Source organism: Microcaecilia unicolor, chromosome 6, assembly GCF_901765095.1.
Source record: "Microcaecilia unicolor chromosome 6, aMicUni1.1, whole genome shotgun sequence".
Classification (NCBI taxonomy): Eukaryota; Metazoa; Chordata; class Amphibia; order Gymnophiona; family Siphonopidae; genus Microcaecilia; species Microcaecilia unicolor.
This window is the reverse complement of record NC_044036.1, coordinates 82,017,025-82,041,522: the sequence shown is the minus strand read 5'-3', so window position 1 is coordinate 82,041,522 and position 24,498 is coordinate 82,017,025. Positions and strand designations below refer to the sequence as shown.

Genomic DNA, 24,498 nt, shown 5'->3' with positions numbered 1-24,498 from the left:
ACATTTGCTTTGGACCAGAGTAAAGTGGGATATATCATGGGCCTATGCGAAGGGAAGGCCCTAGCCTGGGTGGCCCCACTAAACGAACAACAGGACCCCATCTTGGATGACTATAGTGAATTTCAGCGCCGGTTCCGTATGGTGTTCGACCTTCTTGGGAGACCATCTTCCGTGGCGTCGGAACTGCTGCGAATTCACCAGGGGGACGGGACGGTGGCCGATTATGCCATTCGGTTCCGGACTTTAGCCACAGAGCTCCGTTGGAACCCGGAGTCCCTGATGGCAATTTTTATGGAGGGGTTACAAGAACGAATCAAGGACGAATTGGCAGGACGGGAGGTCCCAGGCCAATTGGATGCCCTGATTTCGCTCTGTATCCAAGTAGATACCCGGTTCCAGGAGCGAGCTAGAGCCCGGGCAGAACGGCAGAAGTGGGCGCGGGGAACGTCCCGGACTGCCAAGGGGCCGTCCCCTCGCCGTGAGAACCGGGACTCCAAGGAGAATGGGGAGGAGCCGATGGTGATGGGCCGGCAACGGCTAGCTCCCTCCGACAGGAAGAAACGCTTGTGGGACGGACTGTGCCTCTATTGTGGTGAGGCTGGACATTTTATCCGAGCCTGTCCCTCCCGGGCGGGAAACGTCTCCCCCAAGGCACCTTGAGGGGAGGGGTCTTGGGGCATTCCGCTCTCCTGCCGGATTCCCTGATCACACTGCCAGTAATACTACGGTGGCACGAGACCATGATCCAGACCCGGGCCCTTGTGGACTCTGGGTCGGGGGGCAACTTCATCGGGCACGAACTACTGCAGCAGATGGGCTGGCCCACGCTCCCGCGACGGCCGGCGCTGCAAATAACCTCCATCCAGGGAACTACATTACCGCAGCCGGTCACGGAGATCACCCCCTTTTTGGAGTTACAGGTGGGGGAGGATCACCGGGAGGAAGTTCAATTCCTGGTTCTATCCCGGACCATTCATCCGGTGGTCTTAGGATTGCCATGGCTACGGAGGCATAGCCCGGTTATTGACTGGACCGGGGGAAGCATCCGAGCGTGGGGTAGTTCCTGTCGGGAGAACTGTTGTAAGGGCCGGACCGGCAGCTGCCCTGCCTTAGCTAGTGTGCCCGAGGGGGCACGGATTGAGCTGGGCTCCCTGCCTATGGACTACAGAGACTTTGCAGATGTGTTCAGTCCAGTGGAGGCGGAGGTTCTACCGCCTCATCAGTCGCTCGACTGTGCCATTAACTTGATGGCAGATACCATGCCACCGCGGGGCCGACTGTATACCCTGTGCTGGGGGGAGTCCAAGGCTATGCAGGAATACATCCGGGAGAATCTGCGAAGAGGCTTCATCCGGCCCTCTACGTCCCCGGCCGGGGCCGGATTCTTTTTTGTTACTAAAAAGGATGGCTCCTTGAGGCCCTGTATTGATTATGGGGGTTAAATGCCATCACGGTAAAGGATCGCTTTCCTCTACCGCTCATTCCCGAACTCTTTGACAGGCTGCAAGGAGCCCAGATGTTTACCAAGTTGGACTTGCGGGGGGCCTACAATTTAGTTCGAATCCGGCGAGGGGACGAATGGAAGACGGCTTTTAACACCCACGAGGGACATTTCGAGTATCGGGTGATGCCGTTTGGCCTATGTAATGCCCCTGCGGTGTTTCAGCGACTTATTAATTTTGTGCTCGAGGATTTGCTGAACTCCACGGTGATCGTATATCTGGACGACATCCTGGTTTTTTCCCAAAACCCCGCAGAACATGTGAGTCATGTTCGCGCAGTGCTGCAGCGGTTACGGCAATACCGCCTGTTTGCTAAGCTCAGCAAGTGCGCTTTTCATCAGCGGTCGCTACCATTTTTGGGACACATTCTGTTACCCGGGGGGCTACAGATGGAGCCGGACAAACTCCGGGCGATTCGAGAATGGCCACAACCGCTGGGATTGAAAGCACTACAACGTTTTTTGGGTTTCGCGAACTACTATCGCCAGTTTATTCCTCAGTATTCACAACTGACGGCGCCGTTGACAGCGCTCACTAGAAAAAACGCGAATGTCCGGGACTGGCCGCCCGAGGCGCAGGTGGCTTTTCGCCAGGTGAAGGAGGCATTCAACTCAGCGTCCATTTTGTTAGCCCCGGATCCAGAGAAACCCTTTATTGTGGAAGTGGACGCGTCCGCATTGGGAGCCAGAGCGGTCCTCTCGCAAGTGAACTCCAAGGGCCGGCGCCAGCCTTGCTCTTTCTTCTCTCGTAGATTCTCCCCGGCGGAATGTAATTATACAGTAGGGGATAGAGAGCTTTTAGCATTGAAATTAGCCCTGCAGGAATGGAGACATCTGCTGGAGGGAGCGGAACATCGGTTCACGGTGATCACTGACTACAAAAATCTACTGTATCTGCAAGAGGCTCAACGGCTCAATCCCCGACAAGCCCGGTGGTCATTGTTTTTCGCCAGATTTCATTTCCAACTGGTCTTTCGGGCTGCTGCTCAAAATACCCCTGCGGACTCTCTCTCCAGAGCATTTGAGGTTCTAGAGGAGACAAGGGAGATCCATTCCATGTTGGATCCGGCATGCCTCAGCGCGGCCGTGGGGGAGGTCGCTCCTACGAAAGAACTAGTGCCGGTCGCTGATCGAGCGAAGGTAATGCAATGGGGGCATTCGTCCAGATGGGCGGGACATTTTGGGTATCAAAAGACTCTGCGTCTCATTGCCAGACAGTATCAATGGCCTCAGATGAGGCGAGACATTCTTCAATTCGTCACCTCCTGTCCTGTGTGCGCCCGGACTAAACCGGTAATCGGGACCCCCATGGGGAAGTTACAACCGCTGTCCGTACCGACAGGCCCCTGGACGGAGCTTTCAATGGATTTTATCACCGACCTCCCCAGTTCCCGGGGACACACGGTGATTTGGGTGGTAATTGACCGTTTTTCCCGGATGGCCCATTTTGTTCCCCTGCTGGGACTTCCTTCGGCGGTCGCCTTAGCCCAACTCTTCATTCAACACATTTTTCGACTTCATGGGCTGCCTCTTCGGATTATTAGTGACCGAGGACCCCAATTCACCTCGCTTTTCTGGAGGGCCTTGTGTACCGCATTGGGGGTGAAGACTCATTTCTCATCAGCATACCATCCTCAAACCAATGGCATGGTCGAGAGGACGAACCAAACATTAAAAGGGTTCTTGCGAGCGTTTGTCAACAAGCGTCAAGATAATTGGGTCTCCCTACTTCCTTGGGCCGAGTTTGCATATAACCACAGCGTCCACTCGGCCTCGGGGGACTCTCCATTCTTCTTGGTATATGGACGACATCCTCGGCTTCCAGCACCTTTCCCGTCTGGATCTCCGACCCCCATGGTTAACGTAACTCTGGCAGATCTGCAAAGGATCTGGGAGATGGCCCGAGAACAACTGCAGAGGGCAGCTACCAAGTACAAGGTCTTCGCAGATCGTCACCGCTCCCGTCTTGCAACCAGGGCAGAAGGTATGGTTAAGCACGAAATACCTCCGACTCCGGGTGCCCTCTCGGAGATTGGGACCTCGGTATATTGGACCGTTTGCAATCCAATCACGACTGGGAGCTGTGACATATCGGTTGCGATTACCTAATACCCTGCGGGTGCATAATGCCTTCCATATTTCCCTATTGAAGAGTTTTCGAGGGTCTCGCTGGCACCCCCAATGGCAGGAAGCCGAAGATCTAGAAGCAGATCCCGATCCGGAGTATGAAGTGGACGATGTTCTGGATTCAAAGAAGCGGCGGGGAAGGCTATATTACTTATTGTCCTGGAAGAATTTTGGTCCCAAAGACAACTCCTGGGAACCCGCGGCGAATGTACATGCGCCAGAATTGATCAAAGCTTTCCACGCCCGGTCGCCTTCCAAACCCGGGCCCGGGGAAAAGGGGGCATCCGGGGAGGATACTGTCCCGTCCCGGGCCCTTACCTGGGCTCCCGCGGCGGGGAGCAATGGTCAACGGAGCCCGCGGGACCCAGGGCGGCGAGGAGGAGTCGCCGACGGGGCCGGCGCTGCCGCGGGTCGGTCCGAGGCCGGCGACCCGCTGGAGCGAACGCCGGCCTCGGAGAAGGGAATACGCCGGCCAAGATGGCGGCGCCGGCGGCGTCGTCTCCCCAGCCCGAGCGGACCAGCGGGCAAGCCCCGCCCACTCGCGCCGGATTGGCGCAGGAAAAGAGAGACTCCGCCTGCTAGGCAGGCCTGCCAATCCGGGCGCTCCTTGCCTGTCAGGGCCGGAGGGATTGGCTCCTCTTCTAGGGAGGGGACGGACTGGCGGGGAATTTAAACCTCAGAACGGGAAGCATTCAGGGCTTCCGTTTCTAATGTCAGGAGCCGACGCAGTGGATCGAGGAGTGTTGTTCTTCGGAGACTGTGTTCTTTTGTTGCTAGCCGTCCTTGCTAGCCACCTTCAGAGACTGGGTCCATCTTCAGTGCTAGCCGTCCTTGCTAGCCACCTTCAGAGACTGGGACCATCTTCCTTGCTAGCCATCCTTGCTAGCCACCTTCAGAGACTGGGTCCATCTTCAGTGCTAGCCGTCCTTGCTAGCCACCTTCAGAGACTGAGACCATCTTCCTTGCTAGCCGTCCTTGCTAGCCACCTTCAGAGACTGGGTCCATCTTCAGTGCTAGCCGTCCTTGCTAGCCACCTTCAGAGACTGGGACCATCTTCCTTGCTAGCCGTCCTTGCTAGCCACCTTCAGAGACTGGGTCCATCTTCAGTGCTAGCCGTCCTTGCTAGCCACCTTCAGAGACTGGGACCATCTTCCTTGCTAGCCGTCCTTGCTAGCCACCTGCAGAGACTGGGTCCATCTTCCTTGCTAGCCGTCCTTGCTAGCCACCTTCAGAGACTGTGTTCCTCTTCAAGCTAGCCGTCCTTGCTAGCCACCTTCAGAGACTGTGTTCCTCTTCCAGCTAGCCGTCCTTGCTAGCCACCTTCAGAGACTGTGTTCTTCTTCCAGCTAGCCATCCTTGCTAGCCACCTTCAGGGGTTGTGTTCCTCTTCAGTGCTAGCCGTCCTTGCTAGCTGCCCTTCAGAGACTGTGTTGCTGACTACCAGCCAGGCCGGCCGTCACCCCGCGGTTCCAGCAGTCCTGCTGGCCGCCTGCAGCTGGGGGCTCAACCCTCGGTGAACGGCGGTCGCCGCGGGTGAAGATTCGGGGTGCGCGGCGGTCCTCTGAGGTCTCACCGGGCCTCAGGGAACCTAAGGGCTCACCAATTACCGGAACAGGACAACTGGGAGTGTGGCCCCAGTAACCTAGAAATCACTGGGGATAATTTGAGAGCTGGAGACTCACCCAGAAGTGGTTGTGATCCAGTCAGTGGGAGGAAGGTGCTAGTGTAGAGCACAAGCGGCAGGTGCAGGCGGACCTGAGCTATGCTGGGGATAGACCGTCTAAGTGGCCGGGGGTAACTCCAGGCGGGTGGCTAGGTGTTTTGTGACACCTGTTAATTTAGATTTTTGTTTTAAGCAAAGTTTTGTTTGCTATTTTTAAAATAAATTAATACAACAGCAAAATGAAATAAAAGTAATTTTTTTTTTAACTTTGGGTATCTGCTGTACTCTGCTGAGAATGATCTTTTGATCCAATGAGAAGATCAGAAATCTTTTAATAACATAAAATCTGAAGAGTAGATGCCAGTAGAGGCTGGATGAACCACCGTTTCACAGCTGTCAATCTGGAGGTCTAGACCGTAACTGGGGAAGAAGACAACGTTTGCCCTTCGCAGGTTGGTGCACAATGATTCCTGAGCTGCACGTAGAACCTTCATGATCTCTGCCGATGTATAGATCTGTACTGGGAAGCAGCTGAAGTCACTAAGCTGACGGTGAAAGGCACAGGCCAGTTCTATGGCCTTGCTAAAGCTTTTTACATGATGTAGATAGTGCAGGAAAGTGTTGTCCTTGTTTAACTTACAGACTGCACCCTATGGACCATCTACACTAAGGAGAAGGCACTTCACAGGTGCTTTAGCAGATGTGTAACTCATGCCTATGCAAGTATCTAGGACCACTTTAATTACCAATGGGGCGCCCTGGACAAACTACTGTGGATGGCTCATCCCCCTGATCTAGCAAAGCAGCTTTCTTAGGTCCCTAACAGTTGGTTAATATTTCCACTGGCTATAAATCTGATTAAGAGGATAGTGTCTGTTGTATTTCCCGTCAGTATGTAATGTCAGATTTAAAGGATTATTTGTCTACTTCTATATCTTATAAGGCAGAATCATTTTGGAACTCCTTACCCATTAGAACTTAGATAGATAGGAAATTACTTATTTTTTAGTAAGTTACTTAAGACTTTTTTTTATTTCAGAAATATTTAAATGTATAGAAATTGTTTTTTAGTTAATGTTCATTATTACTTTACTTATTAACTGTGTGATATGTAATATCTGAACATGCGGTTCACTCTTGTTTAACATGTAAACTGCTTGGAACTATTCATGGTATTAGTGGGATATAAGTCTAATATAAAGTACAGTAACAATGTAATGTAATAGTCAAGCAACTTCTTGCTGAAAAAAATGCAGCCAAGGCACACAGCTACCATCAGAAATAGGAAGTCCACATCAAAAGGGGTGGAACAGGCAGAGCCATCAGATGCACCTTCATACCATTTTTTTTGCTGGAAGCAGTAGGACTGGCCAGAGGTAAGGAAGCTGCTGGACCTCGGGAGGTGGGCAGGGGAGAGGAGGGAAGGAATATCCCGGCACATCCCAAAGAGTGAGATAGAAACGCCAATGAGCAAGGTTTTTCTTGTGGTGTATTCAGGGTATATATTTGGCATGGTGGTGAAAAAAAATGAGGCCTGAGAAAGGGCTGCTGACTACTCTTATTGACAAGTAATGACTTCATATGCACCTAAAATGGATACCTGTATCATGGGATACATATTACATATTTTAATCTCTGTTATTTCAAGCAGTTACCAACACTAGACCACATAAACATCTATGGAAACATTTCAACTGTATTTAAAAATCCCACAAGAGGCAGTCTCATAATTTACACCTGATCAGATACAAGTCTGCTATAAAGACAATCATCCCAACAGATATCAGATCCTGTAAAATGTTCTAAAACCCTGTCCCTCTACTAAAAAACACTATGCACAAACTTATGTAAAAACACACTGAGAACCTTACCATACCATAACTGCACTAACTCCCAGGACTCAAAGAGCAACCAACTTATCCGTGAAAAGGCAACACTGTAAATATTACATCAAGCCCTAAACACCAATAAACCACCTAGTGAGAAAACAGAACAAATGGAACTGTCACAAGATCTCCGCACAGAAACTATGTTTAGCAGAATACAACACCTTGGCCATACACACAAAACACAGACAGACCTTCAACAAATATGAGACAAGGGACCACAGATCAGTAGTAGATATATAAAGGCAAAAATCTGAACTAGAAACCTTAAGAAGTCTAAGAAGTCAGACTCTGCACGTACAGCAACAATAGAGAAATAGAAACTGAAATGCAAGATATTAGAAATGTGCATTTACAAAAGCAGACATATTCTAAATAATAAATCCAAAATAAAATACCTTTTTCTATCTTTGTTGTCTAAGCATTTTATTTTTCCATTTGCTTTGGTCCAAGTGTCTCTTTTCTGCTTGTCTCTGTTTTTCTCCTGTCTGTGCAGGGTCTCCTGTCCATTTGACATTTCTTCTCTCTCCATGACCACAATCCATCTTCCCTGTGTGTCCCTATCTGTACTGTCTAGCATCTCCCATCTGTGTTCCTGTCTCTATGTTCCTCACATGTTCAGAATCTGCCCTCTGTGTCCCTATCCTTCCCTCCAGTGTCCAGCATTGCTCCTTGGTGTCCCTATTCAACACATTTTCCAGCATCGCTCCTTTGTATCCCTATTTTATCCTTTTTCCAGCATTTCCTCTCTGTATTCCTATCCCTTCCCTGCCCAGCATTGTCCCTCTGGATCCCACTGTGCCTATCCACACCTTGTCCAACATTATTATTCTGTGTTCCTGTCCCTATGTTCCCTCCTTACCCAGTATATTTTCTCTATGCCCATGTCCCTCCCATCTTTCTTCCTTTTCTCCTGCACCCTCCACCCGTGGTTCTATTGGCACTTCTTTCCACCCCCCCCCCCCTACAATCCGGTTTCTTTCTCTCTCGTTTCTAACCCCCCCCCCCCCCACACACACACACACACAGGTCTGGAATCTCTCCCTCTGCCTTCCTCCTCCCTCCCCACGGTCCACTAAATTTGCCTTTGGTAGCTGGCAGCAATTAAGACACAGTCCAGCCAATATTCAACATTACATAACCAGTCAGAAATGGCCACTGACTGGTTAAATAGCTTGTTTGTGGCGAACCATGAATATTCAGTGGGACTTAACCAGTTATCACTGCCGAATATTCATGGTTAGCACTACCACAAAACCAGCTAACTTGGGGGACTTAAGTGGTTAGGTGTCGATATTCAGCACCTGACTGAATAAGATAACCAGTTAAATCAGGCCACATAAATAGCCGTCCTATCTTTGACCAGTTAAGCGGCCAGACACCGAATATTGCCTTATCAGTTAAGTTTTAGCTGTCAAATATAAAACTGGATATTCAATGCCGCTGGTCGAATATGGCACAGCACTGAATATCCGGGTTTAACACTGGCAGCAGACATTAAGGGTCCCTTTTACCAAACTGCAGCAAAAGGGGACCAGCGCTGGCATCGACGTGCATCAAAGCCCCCTTTTACCGCTGCTGGTAAAAGGGAAATCTCACCTTCCTGTACGAAATAACCATGCAGCAAGTAAAGCACTTGCCATGCGGCCATTTCGGGGGGGGGGGGGGGGGAGCCCTTACCATCACCCATTGAGGTAGAAGTAAGGGCTTCCGCGTTAATCCAGCTGTAGCCGGGCAGGGTTCACTCCGGACTACAACAATAAATACATTTTTGTAGTGCCGGAAATGATGCCGCACTAGAGGTGGGAAGTACCACTGGGTTGCTGCGGTAGCCCGACGGTACTTCCTGTATAGCGAGTGGTAAGTCAGCGTTGGGCTTACTGCCGCTTAATAAAAGGAGCCCTAAAAGTGCTGCCCGCCACCAGCTGAATATCAGATGGATTTCCTCTGACCAGCCACAAGGTCTTCCCTCTGATGCATCCTGTCTCCTCTATCTCTAACTTCTTGCTTAGGAATGGGGGGGCAAAAGGGGGTGGAAGAGGGAGAAAGATCAAACTCGGGGCTAACTTTACCAATGGGCAATGGGACTCAGGGGCCCGGAGCAGCTGCTCCTTTTTGTCCATTGGTAAAAGTGACCCTACAAGTATGTTAAAGATGATTGTAATTTAGGCCATGAAGTCTCAGCTGATCAAATTTGTTGAGGAATATACTTCCAAGGGAGCTCTGACGCTTCAGCCTTGCCAAGTAGCACGGCAGGAAAGATGGCATGCGCTCAAGAAAACAGCTGCCCTGTGCCCGCCAAAATGAGCCAGGAAGGAGCACAACGCTCCACAGAGTCGGGCTGTACAGTGGAGCTCCGGCACAGGAAACAGAAGCAGACCAGTGGCTCCCACACCAGGAGCCACTTTTGCACTCCCCCACCAGCGCAGGTAGGGGGTAATAACTACTCACCCCCTCAGGAATCGCTGTCACATGCCAAGTCGGTCCTCACACCCCTCAGCCGGTAATGCAAACCAGCATCAGCTCGCTGCGCTGGACAAATCAGTCTGAGGAGAACTATAGTCTCCCTTTATAAAATTGCTATGTACGGTATTGGTTAGATATATGTTTTGAAAGTTTTTCTTTTATGACCATCTAATGTCATCATCTCTTATCTCTTCTGCTAAGGTACAATTACCTTTTTTCTTTTACAGAAAGCTCACTAACTTGGTCTTTATGCTGGAGTACAAAGGAAGCTTGCCTTGTACAGTCTGCTGTGTGGAACTGTTCAGTTTCTCATACGTTATTGTAAACTTTAAAGCAGTCAATTAAATATAAGGGGCCTATTTACTAAGCAAAAGAAAAGCTTTCAGCACTTCCTGCAAGCCGAACTACAGCGCTGCCAAGTTACTTATTCCAAGAGGGAGAATTTTTGGCCAGTTCTGATTTTAAACTTCCATCTCAAAGCAGTATAGTATTTGTAGTCCATGATTCTATCCATTCAAATCAGTGCTGCAGGTCCCATAATGCACCAGGATGAGGTTGGTAGAAATCCAGGACCATCTAAAAAGTCTACCGCCTGGAATGGGCAACTTGGCAGCTCTGGAACTACTCCCAGTGACTACGCACGTCCCGTTACCTGCCTTTCCTCCAGCATTTCCTGTGTTTTTAAGGGATGTAGTGTGATGTCTGCTAACATAACAGCAGGGCTGACTCACTTCTTGGAATTCATATCTGCTCCAGTTCACATATACTCTGCCACTCAAATGCTATAGCAAGCATTTAGTTTCAATATTTAGGTTTTTAGCCTGACTTGTCAAATAACACTCAAGGTGGATTAAACTTTTGTAGACTTCAAGCACAATAGATTCTGTGCAAAAGATCTTACAAAGTGGATAACTGAAGCAATACAAGATAAAGTGACTTGCCCAAAGAAAGCAGATTCTAAGGCTCCCAGTGCAACACCAGCTCTGGGGCTTCCAGCATGACATAAAGCCTGGAGCCAGTCGGCCCATGCGACTCCCAGTGAAAACCATACCCAAAGCCCATTTGTCCTCCATTATTCAACAGGCATTCATTTTTGCTGGAAGCTCCCAATACTCTGTGAGCTGAGGTCACAACCGAGCTAGAGAGAAAACCAATTAAAATTCCACCTCAAGGCAGCTGCAGGTTTGGACCTGCTTGTTCAGAAGCAGCTGAAATACTTTACATGAAAAGCAAAAAGAAAACAAAACACCCACACACACCTACAGGGCAGAGCGGAATATGATGTCTGACATGCACACATCCCTAGGTAGTCACTTGAGGCTGCACACACATTCAGCATGGCAGGTTCAAGCATTTTGCAAGACTAGGCGGATGCCTAGAACAGCAGCTTTGAGGGCAGCAAAGCAAAACAGACATACAAACTCAAAAAAAACATTAGCACATTCTTTTACCTGCAAGCAAACACACAGCATACAAAGCAAAATTTAGGGTCCTTATACTAAGCTACCGGAGCTTAAAATGCCTTACCGTGGGGTGTGGTAATTTTGGGATCAGCGCGCACTACCACTGGAAGGAAGTCTGGAGGTGGAGAGTGAGTGTGCTCTGCACTAATTGGTTAGTGCAACTGCATTGCCACACGTTAATTGTGGTTAGTGCATGAGCCCTTACCGCCACAGGTTAATAGGAAAATTAACGTGTGACCATTAATACAGAAAATAGAAAAATCAGCCATTTTACCCTTGCATTAAAAATGTCCTTAGTACACAGGAATGACCCGTATAAGGGCGCACTACGGCCACTTTTTACCTCAGTTTGGTAAAGGGGCCTCTTCATATTTATAACAATAATGTTATAAATATTAATTTTTACAGAATTGTAATGGTACAGTTTGGATGATCATGATTACTGAGTTTAATTATCAAAATTCGGGGGGGGGGGGGGGGGAGAGGGGGAATCAGCCTGAAGGTTCGATCAGGGCACCCGATACCTTTGTACCAACCCTGCCCCTCACACCTAAAAAGCAAGGTTACACTGTAGCTGCCCCCAGCCTGGGCTCCATGCAACGTAAAGACAGCCACCCCCTGCTAAATTACAGCCCTGTCTCTGCTCTTACCTCCAGGAGCCTGGCATCCAGCAGGCATCCTCTTTCAGAGCCCTGGCCATGCTGAGCTCAGTCAGTGCAGCAGCACCTTCTGCTCCTGCAGAACCTCTCGCATCACTCCGCTGCCAGCAGGGAAAAGATAGGAAAGACTCACAGCTGAAGGGGCTCCGAGGCCAACAGGAGCATCAGGCACGGAAGGAGATGCCAGTGTACTTTTGGACACAGGACCATTGCATCTTTCCAAAGTCTGCCTCGAGAACAGCAAATATTATTACCCCGCCAAGAAAAAAGAGGGTAAAATAAACTCGAGAACAGCAAAATGCCCAACGAGAATGTGTTAATCCACGTCAGAAAGAGAGAGAAGGGCATTTTCGGCCTCATTCCTCCACATCAAAAGACCAGGCAAAAAATCCATAGCGAGAACCAACATGCATTCGTGCCCCATAGTCTCAGCTCTTCTTCCCTCTCCTTCGATTATCTAAGAGGGGGAATGCAAGGAGACTGGGGTGGTCTCAGCCTGAGCTATGGGAGCCCAGAAGGTACATTCTGCTACATCCGATTCTGAAAAGCAGAAATCTCTGCCGGCAAAGTAAACCACACCCCGAGCATTTAAAGAGCTCTGGACAGACTCGCAGGCCCTGTGGTCTGAAATTGCAGGCAGTAACACATCTGTGGTCAGCCAGAGATGGGTTGAGCTTGTAGAGCGCAGGAATTCTAATGCCAAACAAGCTGGCTTCAGGCAAGTATTTTCTGAGGGAGAAAGGAGTTTGAAAATATTTCTAGCATCAGAGTCCTAAACCAGTACTGCAGTACTGGAGTAAAAGTTACCTAGCTGCTGAGGCAACCCTTGATTGATTCAGGATCCCTTCTGCTTTTCTTTTCAGCCACAGCCATCTTTATGTCATGGGGTTCTCGTCCTGCCTGGAATATTTGCGAGTCCTGCACATAAAATTATTATTTAATAGAAATAAAACAAAAGAAAGGAAAATGTGGTGATATAGCTATACCTTTTTTATTGGGCTAATAATGCATTTTTTATGAACTTTTCAAGGCAGCACCACCTTCTTCAGGTACGGTAAGAACAAAAGATGACAATATCAAATACATATAAGTAAAACTTGAAAAGCATTCCATTGACAGTCTGGAGGAAATGAGGGAGAGGAGTGAGAAAAAGTGGGAGGTGGATGGATGGGTTATCAGAAGGTGATATAATTTTATGGATGGTTTGTAAAGAGATAGGAAAAAATGTCATCATAATAGTTTCAAAGGTCTTTCATTCCTACATTGTTTTAGTTATCTCCTAGTATTCTGAACATTTTTTGTATTTGGGTTCAGGGTTGGGAGGCAGGTAGCAGCCTTTATCCACTCATGCTGCCCTCTTCTCTCAGCATCACAGACTAGCCCAGAAAGTTTTCTGAACTAATTAGTGTGCTTAAACAAAAACCTTTAGGCAAAGGGACAATATTTAGAATAATGACAGAAGTAGTGGAACAGCTTAAGCCATTTCAGTAGGCTATCACTTACACAGCAGAATTTTAGAAAAGAGGTCCAAGCCTGTACATCATAGGAGCAACTTTTGAAAATGATTGGGGGCAGGGCCGGTCAAACCTGGTAAGCGGGGAAAGCGCCGCAGAGGGGCGCCTGCCTTCAAGGGCGCCGCTGTGGTGCTGCGCCGCCATACCGCACCGCCCTTGGTACTTTAAATCTTTAATTTACCTCCGTTCCAGCAGCTGCATCATTTGAAAGCCCTGCCCCGTCTCTAGCCTTCCCTCCCTTCATGAGTTCGTTCCGCAATCCCGCCTTCTGATGTCATTTCCTCAAGGGCGGGATTGCAGAACAAACTCACGAAGGGAGGGAAGGCTAGAGACGGGGCAGGGCTTTCAAATTATGCGGCTGCTGGAACGGAGGTAAATTAAAGATTTAAGGCACCAAGGGTGGCGGGGGATGGGGGCGAAGGAGAATCGCTGGACAGGGGCAGGGTGGGAGAAGAGAGAAAGGAGATGCTGGGGGCGGTACGCGCGGGTGCCGGAGGGGGGGTGCGCAGGCACCAACTCATAGTCTGCAGGGGGGCGCCAGAGACCCTAGGACCGGCCCTGATTGGGGGTGCTCAACTCATAACTCACCCAAGATTTCCCATCACTCAGCGAGCGGGGAGGCGGAGAGGGGGGGAGAACCAAAATACATCTGGTACTGAATGGCCAGCCTGTATTTAAATGTCAAGTGCAGAACAGGTCATGTGGACATGGGAAAGATTCATGAGGCCAAATCAAAAGCTAGGGTCCTGCTCTCTCTTCTCCCTCATAGTTTATTTTATTTATTTAGATTTTGCTCACACCTTTTTCAGTAGTCTCTCTCTCTCTCTCTCTCTCTCTCTCTCTCTTCAGGCCATCTACAACACTTTTCTCCAATCAGTCCCTCCTTTCCCTCAACCCATCTACACCACACTCTTTTCCTCCAGTTTTTTTTCACTCCCCCTAATTTCTTCTTCCTTGCTCCTTTTTGTCCTCCGTTCATGCTCCCTACTTCCTCTGCACCCTTTAATTTTTCTCCTCCTGCATAGGCATAATTTGATGCTTTATATTTGGGAGCATGGAGTTTAATAGCTCTCTCTTTCTCTGCTCTACTGACTTCCTTTCATTGATAGATTTAACTCATCTTCAATTTGTGACTCTCCACTGACCACAGGTCTGGATCTCCCTACTCTGCTCTCCTTGGCTCATTCCTGTTTTCTGGGACTGGTTCACCATCCCTTTTTGCACTGCAGCACTTCCCCTGGTACTTACAGATTCCAGGCCAATAGCCACCCCTGCCTGCAAAGTCTACATGAGATTCTTTGTCAGGTGCTCACCCTGAACTCTGGAAGCTCAGCAAGGATCAGAGTTTGAAATCTCATGCTGAGTTCTGCCAAGAGTCAGTCTAAATGTGCCAACATTGTCCAGTTCAGCACACTATTAGCCACCAAGTTCATACAAAGTTAATTATGTTCAGTGGAAAATAAATCTGTTGTCTCAGGCTGCTTGCTATGTGAATATTCAATCACTGTTTCATTATTGCCACCAAGTATTACATATTATGGGCATTTGCTTTAAACTTTGATTTTTTAAATTCATTTATCCAGATCTTACATGCATATGGTATTGCTTTTTAAACCCAAAGGCGATTCCTAAGGGTGGGTGAATGATTATGTATAAACTGTGTTGTTTTTGACTTTACTTGTTTTGGACTGCATTGGGTCCTACTGATCTGCATCTGCTGTCTAGAATTTTGGAAGATGGAAATGAGGAAACAAAAATTAAGTTTTGGATGTACTCTGTAGAAGTTGTTGTTTACTTTTGCAATGTGTCTATTTTTTTATTTTACTTATTTATTTACAAAACTTATACCGCACTTAAACCTAAGCAGCTAACAGCATAACAACCATAATAATAAAAACAAGCATATAAACAACAATTACTTCATTTTCCCTGTGTGCGTGTGATAATGTTAAATGACCAAAAAATGATCACTGCTAAAAATGGATGAGAAATATTGTCTTGAAAAAGACCTTTGTTACAAAATAGAAAGTACAGTGTCAATGAGTTGTTTCTGCTTTAAATTTGGAGCAGAAACAGCTCACTGACGCTATACTTTCTATTGGTGATTTAACTTCCATTATACGAAAACTCCTTGTTTGTCCCTGGTCAGACTGGTCATTTTCCCACTCTCTTTTACTTCTTATGTACTTATGTAACATGAAACAATATCAGAAATATACACATTTAATAGCACTATAGAACAATCATATAACAGAGATATGAAAAATGTCAGTACAATACAAACAGTACCATAATAGACATCATGGAAGAACACCCAAATAACATAGATATAATGTCAGCTTAATACCAATGAAACACCTAATAAGCACTCAGAACATTCAAATAATATAGATATGATGTTAATGCTGTTCCTAAGATACAATGAATCATTTTATTATGTAGCCGAGGGGCCAGGTGCCGATATATAGATAGGGAAAAGATGGGTAATGCAGTCAACTGAGGTAAATAGATGGGTGGCTAAACTGAATGCAAATTTTATGTACAGTTAAATAAAATATAACAGGCTGATCAAAGTTATAGGGTATGCGGCAAGTTAGACCAGGTGGAGAGTGAGTGGATAGTCAGTAATTCTCTTATTCATTTTTTAGGTATATTGTATTTTTAATATTTTGACCTCTCTCAGTAGGCCAATGCAACAATGTATGTAGTAGAAACTTTTTTCTATCCCTTCATAGTTGTCCACAATCTAATTGACTAGTGGACAGGTGGTGGTTTATCTTACAGGGAGTCATTTGAAGAGACGTTTGACAAGTATAAGTTAAGTCACATCACTATTGTTATGCCTACAATGTTACCATAATCAGAGTAGAACAGGAGGTTTTTTAGGTCTATGTTGAGCTCAGCCTACAGTGTGCCCTATGACTTATCAATGTATCTTGGTATCTGGGTTTTTTGAGACCTTTTCCTTCTTAAACAAAAAAAACTAGATTATCGAGTAAGGTATTCGTTGAACACATGTGAAAGGTTACTTGCAGTTCTATATTTTGATTTTTATCTTACAAATAAACAGATTCTTTTTTTTTTTTTGCTAGATAACAGGGGTGTTCAACCTGCAGTCTGCAGGCCAAATGTGACCTGCAGTTGAATTTTAGGTTTTAACAATTTTTATTGATGATTCAACAATATCAACATAACCGATTACTTGACCTTTTAAGGAATACAACATTTTGTATATATTCATCCGTATCAGTTATCATCAATGGTTTTAGCATTTTCTCCCCCCCCCCCCCCCAATCATTTCTCCATATACAATATCTTTGCGTTTACTGTATGACATGACTATCCAAACAAAAACTTAATTGAAATCTACATGTTACACATCTCACGCAATACTTTTGCTTACTTCATCGAACTTCCCTCTCTCCCCCGCTCCCACCCCCTCCCCACCCCCCTTCCTTACCAGCTATCGAAAATGTACTACAACTTTTATTTACCAAATTACTCAATAAGCATATGTAATACATTTGACAGGGTACTGACGCTACGGCTAGGCTTTCTTGCAGGAATAAGCCAGTGTCTTGAAACATTTATGCTTGGGAAAGTTTCCTCCTCTCCCACCTTCAGGTCTTAATCACCCGATCCAAATCTAATGGCGCACTTTTGCGAATCAAATAATACACTAATGTGCTTATTGCTTCTAATATCACATAGTAGGCTTTTGTTGTATTACCACCATTTTGTATAGTTGCCCCATTTAAACATGCCAGCCCATTAGCCCAGTTAGACAGTTCCCTATCAGCCCTTCCCTTACCCTGTCCAAGCATTCCATATTAACCACCCTCCCCCTGCTCACAGTTCTATCCAACCTCCCCTCCCCCCCTCTCGAAAGAAAGGAAAAAAAAAACTATTTTACATGCACCTCTCCATCTCTCCTCCTTTACATACCAGTTAATACCAAACTTCGTGCTCGAACCGACAGCGATTGTATATCCGGTCACCAAATTCTCAGGAATCGCTGTCTTGCCTTTGGGGAGGGTCCCATCGCCCGACGATCATGCAGCAAAAGGTCGTGGAGTTGATTCCTCCAGAACCAAAAATCTGGAGGAGCCACACTTAACCATCTATTCAGGTGCAGTTGAATGTTATATAGCCCGCAAGAGAATGGGAAGTATACACAGGAAATGTCATTAACCAGAGTTTTGACAATTTAAGTATTATATTTTGCAAATATTTTTAGAAAGGTCACTCTAGCAGTTTGTTTCTATTGTTTTTAGCTAAATTTGTACTTATTTACTTGTCTGTTACAGAAGGTCTATGGAACTCTGTGCATTTCTGGTTCCGATGTTATTATGTAATGTTGCATCCCACTAGGGATAGTACAGACATTCTTGTGGCCCTCTTTATGAAGGTTGCCCACCTCTCCTATATAAGATCAAATCTGACATCTAGTGGCCATGGTCATTAACACATTTGAGATATTTATAACATTTTATTTTAACATGTAAGCTTGAATATGTTTTTTTATGTCATTCCTTTTAGACACCACCTTATAAGTTTTAAAATGAATGATGTTTTCAAGCTTTTTAACAATATGTGTTATGTTCATCAGCGCTTTGCATTTGACTTGACATTCCTTATGGTGTTTCTTATTATTTTCAGTCGGTTCCTTCTTCCATTTTCTGAAGGATTTTATTTTAGCTCTAATAGCTTCCTTCACCTCACTTTTTAACCACGTTGGCTGTCGTTTCGTCTTCCATCCTCCTTTTTTAATATGCAGAATATATTTGGCCTGGGCTTCCAGGATGGTGTTTTTGAACAGCATCCACGTCTGATGTAAATTTTTGCCCTTTGCAGTCGCTCCTCTAAGTTTATCATTGTCTCCTTTTTTAAAGTTAAGAGCTAACATATTTGATTTCCTATGTATACTTACTTCAAAGCTAATATCAAATCCGATCATATTATGATCACTGTTATCAAGCGGCCCCAGCACCATTACCTCCCGCACCAGATCATGCGCTCCACTAAGGACTAGGTCTAGAATTTTTCCTTCTCTCGTCGGCTCCTGTACCAGCTGCTCCATAAAGCTGTCCTTGATTTCATCAAGGAAGTTTACCTCCCTAGCGTGTCCCGATGTTACATTTACCCAGTCAATATCGGGGTAATTGAAATCACCCATTATTATTGTGTTGCCCAGTTTGTTTGCGTCCCTAATTTCCTTTAACATTTCTGCATCCGTCTGTTCATCCTGGCCAGGCGGATGGTAGTACACTCCTATCACTATCCTTTTCCCCTTTACACATGGAATTTCAATCCACATTGATTTCAAGAAGTGTTTTGTATCCTGCAGAATTTTCAATCTATTTGATTCAAGGCTCTCGTTAATATACAATGTTACCTCTCCACCAATTCGATCCACCCTATCACTACAATATAATTTGTACCCCGGTATGACAGTGTCCCACTGGTTATCCTCCTTCCACCAGGTCTCAGAGATGCCTATTATATCTAATTTTTCATTTAGTGCAATATATTCTAATTCTCCCATCTTATTTCTTAGGCTCCTGGCATTCGCATATAGACATTTCAAACTATGTTTGTTGTTTCTATTTACATCATGCTCAGTACTTGACAGTATTAATTTCTAATCTTTTGTCTGATTTTTGTTTTTATTTAAGGACACCTCATCTACTGTGGTCTCTTTTGCAACCTCACTATCAGGATACCCTATCTTCCCTGTTTTGGTGATATCTTTGAAAGATACCATATCCTGAACCATGCGCTTTTGAGTGACTGTCGGCCTTCCCCCCGTTTCTAGTTTAAAAGCTGCTCTATCTCCTTTTTAAATGCCCATGCCAGCAGCCTGGTCCCACCCTGGTTAAGGTGGAACCCATCTTTTCGGACTAGGCTCCCCCTTCCTCAGAATGTTGCCCAGTTCCTAACAAATCTAAAACCCTCCTCCCTACACCATCGTCTCATCCACGCACTGAGACTCCAGAGCTCTGCCTGTCTCTTGGGCCCTGCGCGTGGAACGGGTAGCATTTCAGAAAATGCTACCCTAGAGGATCTGGATTTGAGCTTTCTACCTAAATTTGGCTTCCAGAACCTCTCTCCCACATTTTCCTATGTCATTGGTACCCACATGTACCAAGACAGCCGGCTCCTCCCCAGCACTGTCTAAAATCCTATCTAGGTGACGCGTGAGGTCCGCCACCTTCGCACCAGGCAGGCAAAAACAGAACCGATTGCCCTGCATGCTAGATCTGGAGTTTGGCTGGATACATAAGCGAAAACCATACCTTTTCTGTGCAGTAATGTGCATGTGGGCACCATAGCTCTGCGCTGTTGCGCTACCGCAGCCGAATAATTATTAAACAATAGTAACTTGTGCCCCTCATACTCCAGTGTCATCTTCCTAGAATGAAAGGCTTTCAGCAGTTCCTTTTCCAGCCAATTCATGTAGTACGCAATGGCCGTGCGCGGATTACTCTCACTCTCTCCTCACATCCCAATCCGGTGCGCAAGGTCACATTGCAGTGTATTTGTACATCCCTTTACACCCAACTGTGCTGGCAACCAAGAACAAAAAAACTGATAGAGCTCCTTGTCTTGAACTGATTCGCGCAGTACAATAACCCGCAAGTTGTTGCGGTGGTTCCGGTTCTCTTGCTCCTCCAAACGATCGTGTAGGGCCGCTGCCTCTTTTTGTAATGCCACAATCTGTGATGCCATGCCATGTGCTGCGTCCTCTTGTGCCGACACCCACTGCTCCACCTCAGCAATTCTCCGGGTCTGCGTTTTGAATTTCTCATTTATCTCATCAACCGCTGACTGAATTTTGTTTAATCGGTCTTCCAGTGCCGTTGCTACCGTAAGTGAAATCTCCCTGGCCCAGTCCCCCGGCTGCAGCGCATTCGCCTGTTGAGGTTCCTGGCCCGCTGCCATCTTAATTGCTTTCGGAGAGAGAGCTTTTTTGTTTTTCAGGCCTCTCTGGCTCCTCGTGGATATACCTTCTCCCAGAGCGTTCTCTCATTCACTCAGCTGTACCCGAGCGATGCCCAATCGAAGTGTGAGTATACAGAGATCAGCGGACTTGGGGAGAGTGTGGATATTTCGCAGAGTTTTGCTGAGAATCGGCAGAGCTCACTTTCCTGCTGCCGTTCAGGTGGCAGGCATCACGTGACCCCCGGCACAATCCTTCTGCAGAGCTTGTTTGACAGGTCAGGGCTGTCAAAAAAAAAAAAAGACTGGACCTCTCAAACACCAATGTGGTGACCACCACCTGGTGGTCTAGAGGCCTGAACCCCTTACAGCATCACCTCCAAAATGGCAGCGCCCTGCCCTGCCCAGTGCATCCTGTGATGTGCTGGACAAAGGGTGGAGGGATTGGGGGTCAGGGCTCCTGTAGGGGGGGTCAGGGGGGGTCTCTTGTCAGGGGAACTGTGGCTCTTCTGTTAGGGGGGTGGAGGGGCCTGCTAGGATGCAGATGCATGCTGGACAGGGCTCCCCATTCCTCCCTAATGCTCTGTAAACCCTAAAGCCAACTCTGTGGTAGCAGCACGCTAGTTTGGCACACTGCTCACTGATCAATGTCCCTATTTAGCATACATTTGCATGCTATTAGCATTCAGTGCCAGTGAGCGCATTGTTACACGTGATCGCTGGGTCTGATCCTGGGATGTAGGCAATTGCTGGTGCTAGTCCGGGCTAATGGCCTCTAGTGCCTGCATTTGCTTTTGATCATCTGGGCCTGAGTTAATAGAGATCTCAGCTTAGAGGAATTTTTGTTCTACAGCAGGCAATTGACAGTTTATCTTATCTTTGTCCTTTTACTAGGCAAACAATAGGGAGAATGTTTTGAAGCCTGGCGCTTGCTGAAACTAATGTTGAAAGGGGATGGGAAGCCCACAGCAGCCATTGTTTCAACAAAATGTTTTTTTAACTGCATATAACTTTTTCTAATAATGGCTTTCTAACTCCACCAGAGGGGGATTCATTAGTACTAATGGTATATTTGGTTATGTTATACAACAATGCAATTAAGTCAATCAGATCTTTTGCACAGTGTGGTTTTTTTTGTTTTGTTTTTGTTGTAGATTGTGGGTTTTGATTATCTAGTTTTCAGTGACACAGAACTGAATTTACAATGTTTAATGATTCAGGTCTGTACTACTACTACTATAAATCACTTCTATAGCGCTACCAGTCGTACGCAGCGCTTTACAATTACTGTTTGAGGACTTCTTGGTGTTATTATGTCACTGGAAAAGCACAGAAACAACCTGTTGATAGACTTCAATATTAGGAATCAAGTAAGTCAAATTTTTCTGCTTTTATCTTGCTGACAATTGTATCTTGCAAGTTTGAATTATTTAATACAGTCTGAGAATAGGTGAGTTTTATGAAATATAAAGGTAATCAATAGAAATAAAACAAAATAAAACATGGAAATGAAAATAAGATGATACCTTTTTTATTGGACATAACTTAATACATTTCTTGATTAGCTTTCAAAGGTTGCTCTTCGTCAGACCGGAAATAAGCAAGTGTTGGTAGATGACCATCAATACTCACCAGAAACTATTACAAAATTAATCAAATTTATTTTAACTCACAACTACTTCCGCTTTAACAATGATATCTATCTACAAATAATGGGCACTATAATGGGCACCAGGACAGCACCCCAATATGCCAATCTTTTTATGGCTGAGCTGGAAGAGACATTTCTAAACACATACCAGACCAAACCCCTAAAATACTGTCGGTACATCAATGACATTTTTATGATTTTGACTGAGGGGGAAGAAACTCTGAAACAATTTTACAATTCCTTCAATACATACCATCCTACAATCAGATTCAAAATTGACTACTCCCCAGAAAAAGTCAATTTTTTGGACACCACGGTCTCAATCAGCAATGGCTATATACAAACATCTATATACAAGAAACCCACAGACAGATGCAGCTACCTCCACAACTCCAGCTTCCACCCTTCACATACAAAGATCCATTATTTACAGCCAAGCCAAAAGATACCACCTTATCTGCTCTGACCCAAGGGACAGAGACAGACACCTTGAAATCCTGACTGCATCCTTCGAACAGAAAGGCTACAACCCCAAAATAATCTCCAAGAATATTGCCTCCTCCCTCAAAACACCCAGGGAAAATCTGCTACAGTACAAAGAAAAAAAAAGCCACAGACAGACTCCAATCCCCCTTATAGTGACATACAACCCAGAGCTGGAAAAATTAAGAAAAATCATAAAAGATCTTCAGCCTGTACTCCAGGAGGATGAATTACTGAAAGAGATGTTCCCATCCCCACCAGTACTGGCTTTCTGACAGCCACCCAACTTAAAACACAAGCTAATCAGAAGTAAGCTCCCAACACAGACTCAAAAAGAAGAGAATGGCACACATCCTTGCAATATATTCAGTTGCAAGCTATGCCAAAACATTTCACAGGACCCCATAGTCATTCACAAAGGAAAAATATTCAACATAAAGGAATCCTTTACTTGCTCATCTTCCAATGTGGTATCATTCAGTGTAAAAAATGTGATGAAGGATGCTATATTGGAGAAACAAGCCAGATGCTAAAGACAAGATTTAATTTACATAGACATCACATGAAAAATGCCAGTGGCAGCCAGGATTCCACTCCTGTGGGGCAGCACTTTACAAAACCAGAACACTGTGCCAGTGATTTCATAGAAAGGTAACTTTAAAGCAATACAGGAACGTAAGACCTTTGAAGTCAGAATGATTAAATATTTTGACACCCACCAGACAGGACTTAACAAAGATCTGGGTTTTCAAGCCCATTATAAACCATAAAGTTGTATAGCTCTGTTTGTCACCCTCCTCTCACCCATCCACCCCCATCCTGTTAGACTGTCACTGAAATGCTTTGATGTTTCACTTAAATATACTGTCATTTATTTATTTGTTGCATTTGTATCGCACATTTCCCACTATTTCCGATCTGACGAAGAAGGGCAACATTCGAAAGCTAATCAAGAAATGCATTAAGTTATGTCCAATAAAAAAGGTATCATCTTATTTTCTTTTCCATGTTTTATTTTGTTTTATTTCTATTGATTACCTTTAAAAGTGGACTAACATGGCTACCACACCTCTCTACTCATGAAATATAAACTAATTTTGAAAGTCACATGTAAAGGCACTTCTTTTGCTGGTTAAACAGCTAAAGGCTACTGCCTTCATGTAATATTTACACTGCATTCCCTATTCTTTAGTTTTACCTCTGAATGTCAGTGTATGACATCAGAGGTAACGTGGGGATGATTTATAAATAAACTAGTAAAAAAGGCCCGTTTCTGACACAAATGAAACGGGCGCTAGCAAGGTTTTCCTCGGAGTGTGTATGTTTGAGAGAGTATATGTGAGAGTGACTGTGTGTGTGAGAGAGAGAGTGAATGTGTGAGTGTCTGTGAGAGAGAAGAGTATGTGTGTGAGAATGAGAGTGTGTGTGTGAGAATGAGAGTGTGTGCAAGTGCATATGTGAGACACAGTGTGAGAGAGAGTATGTTTCACACAGATACAGTGTGTGCGAGAGAGAGAGTGTGTGTGTGAGACACAGACTCTCTGTGAGACTGAGTGTATGAGACCAAGAGAGTGTGACTGACTGTGTGACACATAGAGAGTAAATGTGATACAGTGTGTGAGAGTGAGAGAGAGAAAGACATTGACTGTGAGAGAGAGTGTATGTGAGAGAGAGAGAGAGAGAGAATGTGTGACAGAGATACCTCCCCCCCTCTCTGGTGTCAGGCCCCCCCCCCCTCTCTCTCTCTGGTGTCTGAGCGTTACTGTGCAGGACGCTGAGCTCTGGCTGTGCTTCAAGGAACTGACCAATCCTATTTAATAGAATGCACCTCCAACATTCTGAAGCCGAGAAACCTCATGTGGTTGGTCACTTCTGCTTGTGACGAACCCGGAAGTAAGTGATGTCAATTCAGGAGATGGATACAGAGAGCAGGAATGCCTGAGCCATGCAGTCAGCTTCAGAATGTTGGAGGTGTGTTTTATTATACAGGATTCTAAGACCAGCTAGAAAGCATTTTTCTCTTTTTGTGTAAGTGTGCTGCTAGATTTAAGCGTAATTATCAGAGCAGGCTTCAGCCACTTCCTAATTTCCAAAGAGTAGAAATAGCTAAATCTTTAGTGGAAAAATTGTATAGAAAAAAACTTAT

The 24,498-nt window shown here is 45.7% G+C and overlaps 1 protein-coding gene across 1 annotated transcript in view; it reads right to left on the bottom strand.

Moving 5' to 3' along the window:
• The window catches only part of PDE4DIP (phosphodiesterase 4D interacting protein), a 310,072-nt gene extending 297,796 nt beyond the window's left edge, over positions 1 to 12,276 (bottom strand). Inside the window, exon 1 of the mRNA XM_030207593.1 lies at positions 11,757 to 12,276. Coding sequence (XP_030063453.1) covers positions 11,757 to 11,806 — 50 coding nt within the window. The 5' untranslated portion in view covers positions 11,807 to 12,276. The remainder of the gene's footprint in view (positions 1 to 11,756) is intronic.
• Positions 12,277 to 24,498: the final 12,222 nt, after the last annotated feature.